Source organism: Lucilia cuprina, chromosome 2, assembly GCF_022045245.1.
Source record: "Lucilia cuprina isolate Lc7/37 chromosome 2, ASM2204524v1, whole genome shotgun sequence".
NCBI lineage: Eukaryota > Metazoa > Arthropoda > Insecta > Diptera > Calliphoridae > Lucilia > Lucilia cuprina.
The window spans coordinates 3688388-3697335 of record NC_060950.1 but is presented as its reverse complement, the minus strand read 5'-3'; the positions used below and the strand labels follow the sequence as shown (position 1 = coordinate 3697335).

Here is an 8948-nt window from a genome sequence, read left to right as displayed (position 1 = left end):
CCCCTGGAGCTCGGCCTAACAAAATTGCATTGAATTTTTGGCAAATTTTAAAACTCCTTTTATAAACATTCATTTTATAAAATTTAAAAAAAAAAAATGTTTAAATATTTACAATTAATTACCACTTTAGATTAATTTTAAAGGACTAACACTAACCAAATACTTTAGAAATTTTTAGCAACTTAAGAAGACAAATAACTAAAGCAGTGTACACTTAATATTAAGTGTACACTGAACTAAAGCAACCAATGGTAATAGATATTGTTATTGCTGTTGTTATTATTTGTTCTCCATTTAAAGAGCAAAAAAATCGAAAAACAATAACAACAACTGCAATAAGAATTTGATGCTTTTTCTTATTCTTCCATTTCATTAGTTTTCTTAATATTTTTAAGTGTTCGGTTGTTTAGGTTTAATGGTAGTGTTTAAATTAAGCTAAAACGCTAATTAATCGTTTATAATAATATATTTTTGTTGTATAATATTAAACAAATCTTAATTTACATCGGTATATAAAAATATTTAGAAAAAAAGTTTCAGAAATTGGTGAAAAAAGTGTTTAAAAATTAAATAAAAATGTGCAATTTGTTAAGGCAATTTTTAGAAGGCGGTCGTTGTTTCTTAGTTTCCAGGGCCATTCGTAAGCAGCCAAACACAAAATAGAGTGAAAGTGTAAGAGCGGAGATTAGCTAATCATTAATATGTTGTTGTTATTACATTGTTACAATTATTAAGAGAAAAAATTGTATGTCAGCTAAATGTCAGAAAAAATGTAAATATGTATTGTGTTCCAGCTGTGAAAAAAGGAGTCAATTACAACAACATAAATAAAGGTAAGTGAATTATTAAAAGTAATTAACATATACCAGGCATGGAAAATTGAAATTTTAAAATAGTTCCTACTAACTTAAACTATAGTTTGAAGTATATACTAAACTACAGATTAGATTATAGAGTTTGTGAGTAATATTTTTTAAATTTTTTATCATTTCCATTAAACAAAAAGGCACATTTATTACACTTTTATATTGATTTAACAATTTTTGATTGGCACACATTTTATAATAAAAAAAAACATTTTTAATCGACAAACTCAAATTTACGAAACACAATTTGTATTATTTTGATTAATGTCCAAGTGATGTGTAGTACGAAATTGAACCAATATAATTAAATAACAAGTAGCAGCACCAGTTATCTGAAATTAAAAGAAAGACCATCAAAACTAAATATGTCAAAAATTTACTCCATAAACTTACCGTAAATATCAAAGTACGATCTAAATTAAATAGTTCAGCTGCAGTAAATCTAACACGACGATGTTGCAATTGCAAAGATAGACGCAACAAACGATCTCGTATCTCTGGATCATCCGTTATGTTGAGGGTCTTATGAACAATGGCCGCACATTTGGCACTTTCTTTAATGGTTTTACTGCTGCCTTCGACAATTAAAAATATTATTATGACATACCATAACATTTGGGCAAAGAAAAAGGCGAAAAATTCATCGGCTTCGAATACTTCTACACAATTTGGATTAAGCATTACTTCTAGTATATAGAAATCATCGAATAATATGAAGAGAAATGATATGGCTATTATGGCCAATAGGGGATATGTAAAGTATTCCTCTATGGTATTGCAAATATCACACAAAAGATTGTGTATATTGGTCACTTGTTTAAGGGAAAATTCAGGATTTTGTCGTATGATGGAGGTAACACTATAACGTTTACTGGCCGTTATCGAGATGTTAGCAGGACGTCTTCTGGGTACACTACGATTAATGCGTACTATTGAATGTAATGGAGAAAGTTCCATGGCATTACTGTCTTCAATGTGGGAATCTAAAATATCTTGAAGAATCTGAAATTTGGAGTGGATTAAAAAAAGGAGTCTTAAAAATATTATATAGGTTTATAAGTGAATGGCCAAAAAGGTTAGTTTTTTCTAAACTCCGCACTTTTCAATTAACACATACACACCAGTTATGGAAAATTCTGTTCAATGATGTACTACTTATTGTCCTTTTTTAGTACTTTTTATATCAAAATATGTATATCGCAGTACGACCGTGACATATGGACATTTTAAACACTTTTTCTAAACTTTTGTTCATAATGGTCCATAGACTAGTTCATTGACTAATCAGAAGACGGTTAAATAGTCTAATCAGTATACGGGTCAATAAACTGTACAATAGGCTGCCTATAGATTAGTCAAAAGACTAGTCCACAGTCTAGTCAATGGACTTGTCAAAAGACTAGCCCACAGACTAGTCAATAGACTTGTCAAAAGATTAGTCCACAGATTAGAAAATTGACTAGTCAATATGAAAGTTCATGGACTAGTCAACAGATTAGTCCAAAGAATAGTCAACAGACTCATCCATAGACAACATAATCAACAAGTCCATTGTATATTCAACAGACTAATCCAGACGCTTGTCAATATACTTGTCCACATATTAGTCAGTAGATATGTCCTGTCAATAAACTAGTCCATACACTCTATTTCTAAAAAATCTGATTTTTCATTTATAATATGATTTTTACTAAAAATTCGATTTTCACAAAAAAATCTATTTTTCTTAAAATTTGTGTTTTTCCTAGTAATTTTATTTTTCACAAAAAATTGGTACAAATATTAAATTTCACTAAAATTTCGATTTTCGTTAAAAATTAGATTTTTCATAAAATTTTAGTAAAATTTCTAAAACTTCAGGGAAAATTTAAATTTTTATTAATTATTTTAAAAATTAGTATCTAAACACTTTTTTGGTCATTCTCCATTACACTTGTATTCACCTCATTCATCATGTGAAATCGACTTTTCGCCAAATGCGTTGTACACAAAAACTTAAATACCATGATACTGATGTTAATGTGCGGCAGAGCAAACGTTGTAAAGACCACAAACGAAGGCGTTATCTGAGCCGATCGTAACAGCATATAACTGACACACAAATAAATAACGTTGAATAACAGCATACCAAAGGATATAACAAAAGAATACCATAGAATTTTGCGATAATTCAATTTCATGCCCAAACGCACAAAGATCTCATCGACCACCAGATTATTTTGTATAATATTTATCAATTTATCCCGTTTCACTATGGCAAAACCGAATATTGTCAACATCGCAATAATACCGGTTAACGAGAGGGTAGCATCACCCAATTTCGTTATGTTCGTTTGAAAGAAATAACCAATAATGGAACCTCCCTCACGTCGCGATAGAAAAAAACACAAAAGAAAGAACAGGAAATGGGCAATGCCGGCAACAAAGGACAAGGCCGATGTGCGAACTTCCTTTTGGGATTTCAAGTGGAAGGGTGCCAAACCAATTATGGAAATGTAGGTTAGTGGTCTTAACGATTGAAATATATTGTCGGCTTGTGAAAAACGTTCCCAGATTTTAAAACCCATTGCAAATAAACACTTAAAACTTTTCACCGGAAATTAACAGTTATTATTATTATTAATATTTAACGTCCGTTTTAGAAGGCCACTTGTTGATAACTGAATCCTTGTTAAATGTTCAATTCTAACAAATGTCGTTTGTGTTAAAATGTTTTTCTTTGTTAAGTAGTATTTCATTGTATTGTCTTTGTGGTAATTTATAGCTATTAATTGACATAATGTATGTATGTAACTTGTAGAGTGTACGTGTATGTAGGTAATCGAGCTTTAGTGGCTTTTTATTGTTATAACTGTTTCAGTGAGTATGGGGATTGAATGTAGAAATGAATGAAAATTAATTGTTTTTGTAATGAGGCTCCTATGATATGTATACGTACATACATGTGTATGAATGTAAGTACGTTACGTATGATGTAAAGGGTGTCGATTAAACATGACACCCCTTTACTATTTATGTAAAGTAAATAAATTGTTTGTCGTAGACAACTAGTTAAATATTGTCATGTCTGTATGTAGTAGACCAGCTAGTAAGGAGGCATAAAGCGCAGGCGTTATTGTTTTCATTGTTGATACATTTCATCAGGTCAGCGATTTCCCTATAAATTCATTGTTTTTTCATTAAACTAAATTTACTAAATATTTTTTTCTGTATAATATTTTCAACATTGAAATTTTCAAACTAAAATTCTTGGAAAATGAACTTGTTATAGAACTGTTTTAAAAAGGGAAAAATTTAGTTTTCAAAAGCTTCTATTGCAAGGTTGACAATCTCAATACAAATCATTGATTAATGAACTGGTATCAGAACGATTCCTTAATTATGGATCTAGTTTAATATTTGTAAATCCCTAGAACCTAGAATTTAGTTGTTTTTTAATTCAAAACCGCAGCCCTGCTTATTATGGTTTTGTTGTTTGTACTGTTTTGTTTATGTTTACAACCAATTATCTGCAACAATTCTAACAATTATTTAATTGCAAACCAGTAAAATGAACAAATATACACTTAAAAATTATTTTATTAAATAGTTTATGAAAAAGGCTGTAATATATTTTCTGTTTATGATGATGTTAAACCATGTGGTGTTAAATATTCCCATTAATTTAATTTGTCCTTTTTAATGTAAAATTAAAGTAGACGTTTTTTGTCTCAATATTTAGGGAATTAAGTCTACTTTTCATAAACTTACATTTTTTAGAAATTTCCAGATTTTTTTTAAATTGTGGCAAAAGTTGCATTGTGTCTATGCGACGACAAAAATGTTTAACTATATAGGTAGTATGAAATTTTGTTTATCACAAATCCTTTAACTCCTAAAAATATTTGTAAAATTCCAAAAATTTTCAAAACTTTTACAGAGATACTAATGAGATCCTAATACAAATTTTCGACCCGACAACAATTTCTTTTTACGCTTGTGAATCGGACAGATCGTTCAGAAGTTACAGAATTATTTTTCTCTGCTTTATTTCTACACCATTGTCTCGTCTCATGTTTCGAATATTATTTTTAATATTTTATTTATAATTAAATAAATTTCTCAGTGTATTACTTAATTGACTTGATTCCATTAGACCCAAAATATATTTATATAAGTTATAAGTTACGTAACAAAAATATACGCACTTTAATTGTTTTTGTCAAAAAACAACATTTCTACTGTACACTGTACATTTTTATACACTTTGAAAAAAAGTTTTGAAATATAAAAATAAATATATAATATCATATTAACAATATCTAATGAACAAGAATCGTAAATTCCTTTTCCACTTAATAAAAAGGTCATAGCAAATGATATTCTATAGTACACCCCGAGATTCGATATTTCGGTCGCTTATTCGTCTTTCACATTCTATAGAGCGAGAATGAGGAGAATATGAATACATTTTCATTTTCAATTAAAAAGTTATTTCGAACTTAAAATGTTTGAACTGTGAACCATCAGAGATCCAAGAGTATACATATAAATGTTTATGGACTTCTAGAGATTTATTGTTGGATATAGTTTATGTAAATTTTAGTCTCGAGTAGAACTAAAAAGTTTTTTCTTCGAAAACAAGAACCAAATGAAAAAAATATAAAATGCATTAGGGCTTATGAAACAAAAGAGCTATATATAAAACTTTGCCTAATAATTTTACAAATCGTTGATAAATTATTAAATAAGCCCCGAGAGAATTGTAGTGATCGCCTAAGTAAATTGTTACATCATAATTATTTCTAAACATTTTTAATTAAAATATATTAACATTTAATTACTTTGTAAATATCGCAATTACAAACTAATGACATACATACATTGCATATGACTAGGCACCCTGCAGTTCTTGCAACTAGAATAATTTTATTTAATGCTTTAGTTACAAATATTATCTAGTAAAATTCCTAGTAAATTTAAAAGAATAATACAAATTTTATTTTATTTTAAATTTAATAATGTATCATACTTTAATGGATACCAGTAGTTTCAGAGGTAAATAGTGTATTTGAAAACTTTTAAATTAAAAGTTGCTTTGTAACTATGAAGGATTTGGTATCAAATCATCCTTCAGACAACCTAACTAGTAGAGTAGCGCTCTTCAGGCAGAAATATCTGCTATCAATCAGCGAATTGACTAAGCTATCATCACATATCAGGGGATATGTTTATATATATATATATATTATATATATATATATATATATTATATATATATATATATAATATATATATATATATAATATATATTATAATATATATATATATATATAATATATATATATATATATATATATTATATATACTGACAGAAAACTGATATCAAACATCTAGCATGTGTCTTCACGACATTGAGATTAATCAAAGAATGCCGGTTATCTCTAAATGAGATATCGAAACATTATAAGATAACGCTAATATGGGTCCCTGGTTTCGATAAATGTCAGGGTAACTGTACAGCTAATGAATTAGCTATAAAACGGTTTACTGGTTCTAGCTTACTTTTCACGAACTGTGAAAGGCCATATCAGTTCAGTGAAACCACGTCTAGCCTCAAAGCTAAGAGAGCAGAGAGCAGATCGTATCAGTAACACATGCCTCATGACTATTTTCTTGGATATAATGGCTACTGCAGATGTTGTAATAATAAGAAAGAAGATAAGACGATATCGCATCTACTTTTCAATTGCCATACGTTCGCTTAAAGTGGGGAACATCACTTTGATGTTTTCTTTTTGTCAGGCATGAAGGAGCTTTTTGGGATAGCTCTGAAGGATATACTATGTTTCATAAATGAAACCGGCGACCCAAAAAATAACATTTATCCCCCTTCAAAAGTAGCACTAAGTGAGTTTGTTTACCTTCTGTGGAGCGATATTTATTGACTTCCAAAGAAGAACATACAAATTACTTCCTGCGAATGACTTCAGATGAAGTAATTTTGGAATCAAATAAAAAGAACATCCCTCTTAAGACAAGCCTGTGTAAAATTAATCACTTGTTTAAGGCTTTCTTAGTACTACGATGGAGTAAATTCTATTTTTTTTGCTCTTTTAGAAGTTACTGGACCAACTTTATCAGCAATTTAATCACCTCCAACAAGAATTAAGTATACATCAAGAATTTCGCTGTACAAAACAACTATAATAGATAATAGACCCAAGTGAAACAGCTGCCCTAGATACCTAACCTAACTATGAGAATGTTTCTACAAAATTTTATATATTAATTTTTTGTTTTAATTTATTAATTTATGTTTAACTCTTCATACCTTTAATACTGTCTAACTAGTTTAAAATATTTTAAAATAATATTTATTATTCTAATATGACGTAAGAAAAATTCAATTATATATTTTCATTACTGGAAAACTATAAGTATGTTTACGTAGTTAGTATGTATATGAAAAACTACTATATACAAAGCACATCTTTATACATACATAACTATTTATTCAATATAACATATGTCAAATAACAAATAAGTGTTTACGGTTATTGCCATTGTCAGTGTCATCACACTTGTAAACTAAAGGCAACAAATTAAAAAGAATGTTGTTTAATAATAAGTGTATATCATTCTCATACATTTATGATTACTCTCGATAGGGGAAAATGAGAAGAGATAATAAACCCTATATAAGGCATTATAGAATTGACATTATGATCATTATTTTTTTTTTTAATTTTTCTAGGATATGTGAGTTTTAAAGAAATAATTTTAAAAATAATAATATGAATAATACATCATTATAAGAAAGTTTTTTAGCCTTTTGTGAAAAGTAATTTATTGCAAAAATTTTCTCTAGTGTTTAAAACCTTCAAGTTTACTGTCTATATTACTGAGTAGTTATTTGTTTTGGGTGTATTATTATTGACATTTAAAGGTGTTTGTCTTAACGCCTGCTTTTGTAGTTATATTTTATTGATACTTGACATTATGACATTTCTTATATTTTTCTTCTTTGTAATAAATCAATTTAATATGAATTTTGTGGGTTTTTTATATAAAATCTTCATCACTTACTATATAATTAAGTTAAAAAGTTGTATTGTTTAAATTTAAATTCAAAAACGTAAAGTTTTTGTTTTTGCTCAATAATATAGTTTTGAAAATTTTGTGCCGCAACCTTATCAATATTGGGAAAATCCGATAATTTGCTAGGGAAGAGATATGAATATGTTCTGGTTTGATTGATTGGTTTTTTAGTCCTTTCCTTTGTTTCAGCAAATTACGTCTACAACAGTTGTTTATAGTTTTTCAAAATAAAAAAGATTACATTTTAAAATTTCGCTTAAAACGTAAGTTTTTATCTAATCGGACTATTACATGGTCAATCAGACTATTACTTTTCAGAAAAAACTTACATTGAAAAGTAATGAGTTTAATGGCTAATAAAAGATCTTTTCATTACGACTACTTCACTAGGATTTCCATTATTTTAACACGGTGATGACATTGGCGGCAAGAACTTCCACACTCGCTTACAAATAGTGAGTTAAATAACTACTTGCAATTTCGTTTATAAAGAAACGAGAATACGAAACAGTGAATTCGGTTTGATAGTCAAATGTTCTACTTACTGCAACACTGCTTATCTTTTTTAATGCCGACAATGAAGTAGTTCTATATCAGATAAAAAGAAAGTCATTACTAGAGTACTACAAAGTTAAGCAGACGGTAATTCGTAGTCATTAAAAAGTAAGTGGTCATTTCAGCACGGAGCTTTTGCTAATTATTGCTAAAAATTAACACCTTACCAAAATCTTGTGTAATTTGGTATTTTGTTTACGCCATGTAATTGGAACTGGACCAATTGGGTCTGAGGAGTTCCAGCATATCCTGAGTCTATATGTTGGGTGATTCAAACAACTTTTAAACACATTTTGAACACATTACACAATTCCAAACAAAATAAAAAAGACGATTAAACATTTTTTGAAAATGTTTGTCAATTCGAAAGTTTCAGAATTCAGGCAGAGGTTTCAATTATAGTGTTGTGCATTAACAGCAACCCATATTGACAAGGCCATGATGTTG

At 28.6% G+C, this 8948-nt stretch overlaps 1 protein-coding gene across 2 annotated transcripts; it reads right to left on the bottom strand.

Annotated features, from left to right (window-relative positions):
* Nucleotides 1-965: 965 nt before the first annotated feature.
* On the bottom strand, nt 966-3509 carry LOC111680565 (putative gustatory receptor 28a). 2 transcript variants are annotated; one of them, XM_046956458.1, is made up of 4 exons: nt 3018-3509; nt 2810-2957; nt 1260-1868; nt 966-1198 (listed from the first exon to the last, which is right to left on the bottom strand). In XM_046956458.1, the coding sequence occupies exons 1-4, from the start codon at nt 3431-3433 to the stop codon at nt 1100-1102; spliced, it is 1272 nt and encodes a 423-aa protein (XP_046812414.1). In that variant the 5' UTR covers nt 3434-3509; the 3' UTR covers nt 966-1099. The 2 variants fall into 2 exon arrangements, with proteins under 2 accessions (XP_046812414.1, XP_023298000.2); XM_023442232.2 differs by having other exon boundaries at nt 2810-3509.
* Nucleotides 3510-8948: the final 5439 nt, after the last annotated feature.